A 1,133-nucleotide genomic window follows, 5' to 3' on the forward strand; every position below is an offset into this window, starting at 1 on the left:
CAGGCACACACATCTGTAATAAATATGTAACAAAAATACCTCAACTACCAAGACAAACAATTATGTTTGACATACAAGATGCCTACCTATGACTAAAAGTCATCATCAACATGAGACAGTGAAAGCAAAGAAATACCAATCATTCACCATAAGAGTCAGGCAAAAGTTAATCAACTATAAAGTATCTGAGCACAGCAGCAACTGGATATGAATGAACGAGCAGATGCATAGTTGCAAGACCAGCCTACTGGAGGAGACTATCCTGTATCTACCAGTTATTACCTGCCCCCTTTCTTGCTGTACGGTCACCAACGCACCACCACCATCAACAAACGCAGGTGAGGGAAGAGATATATATATTATAGACTGCACTGCCTCTAAGTACAGAGAATGTCCTCTAGAAGCCTGTATGCAGTAGAGGAAATCTTAAAAAGTAATTATTATCAAATGTATAGATAGAAATTTTATTTCTGCAGGTTGTCTGTTTTGTGAAACTTCTTTGCAGTTTCACATTTTTTAACATCTACTTACAAAGTGAATAGTGTGGTGACAGGCTACCTTTGTAATTGTTGTGCCTTTCATTACTTCTACAAAAAACAAAGCCTTTGCACCAATATTCATAAATCAAACAAATTTAATTTTTGTGCAGCATTAAAAGGTGCATCATTACTTAAAGACCTGCTAATTTCCAACCTCATTCACCAAATATTCCAAACTCTAATCATACCTGAACTGTTCTGTGTCAGTAGCTAGTTCTTGCTCCATCATGAGGAACACCTGCACCAGCTCTGTTATGATCACAGGCCACAGTGACGTCACACCACGTGGGGACATCCTCAGGAGAAGGACACGGAAGCACAGTAGCACTTGGGCAACGAGGGAGGGCACCACTTGGCCCAACCGGGTCACTTCAGCCAAACGTTCTAGAATTTAGGGATGTTGCAGTAATGATAAGCATTTCATATAGAGAGACTTTATATCTTATTTTTGTTTCAAAATATTTCTTTTAAGTATTGATTTTAACTCATCACATTTCATTTAAAAATTTGTCTATTAGTTTTAAAATAAAATAGGAAAATTTCCTGCAAAATACTGACTAGCCATTGATATTATTGGTATCTACTGTCATTTTA

At 37.2% G+C, this 1,133-nt stretch overlaps 1 protein-coding gene across 1 annotated transcript in view; it reads right to left on the reverse strand.

Annotated features, from left to right (window-relative positions):
- Nucleotides 1-1,133, reverse strand: part of LOC119585403 (protein dopey-1 homolog) — a 25,330-nt gene that overhangs the window by 4,336 nt on the left and 19,861 nt on the right. Inside the window, 2 exon segments of the mRNA XM_037934065.1 lie at nucleotides 283-297; nucleotides 728-923. Coding sequence (XP_037789993.1) covers nucleotides 283-297; nucleotides 728-923 — 211 coding nt within the window.

The sequence above is a fragment of the Penaeus monodon genome, chromosome 19 (assembly GCF_015228065.2).
Source record: "Penaeus monodon isolate SGIC_2016 chromosome 19, NSTDA_Pmon_1, whole genome shotgun sequence".
Classification (NCBI taxonomy): Eukaryota; Metazoa; Arthropoda; class Malacostraca; order Decapoda; family Penaeidae; genus Penaeus; species Penaeus monodon.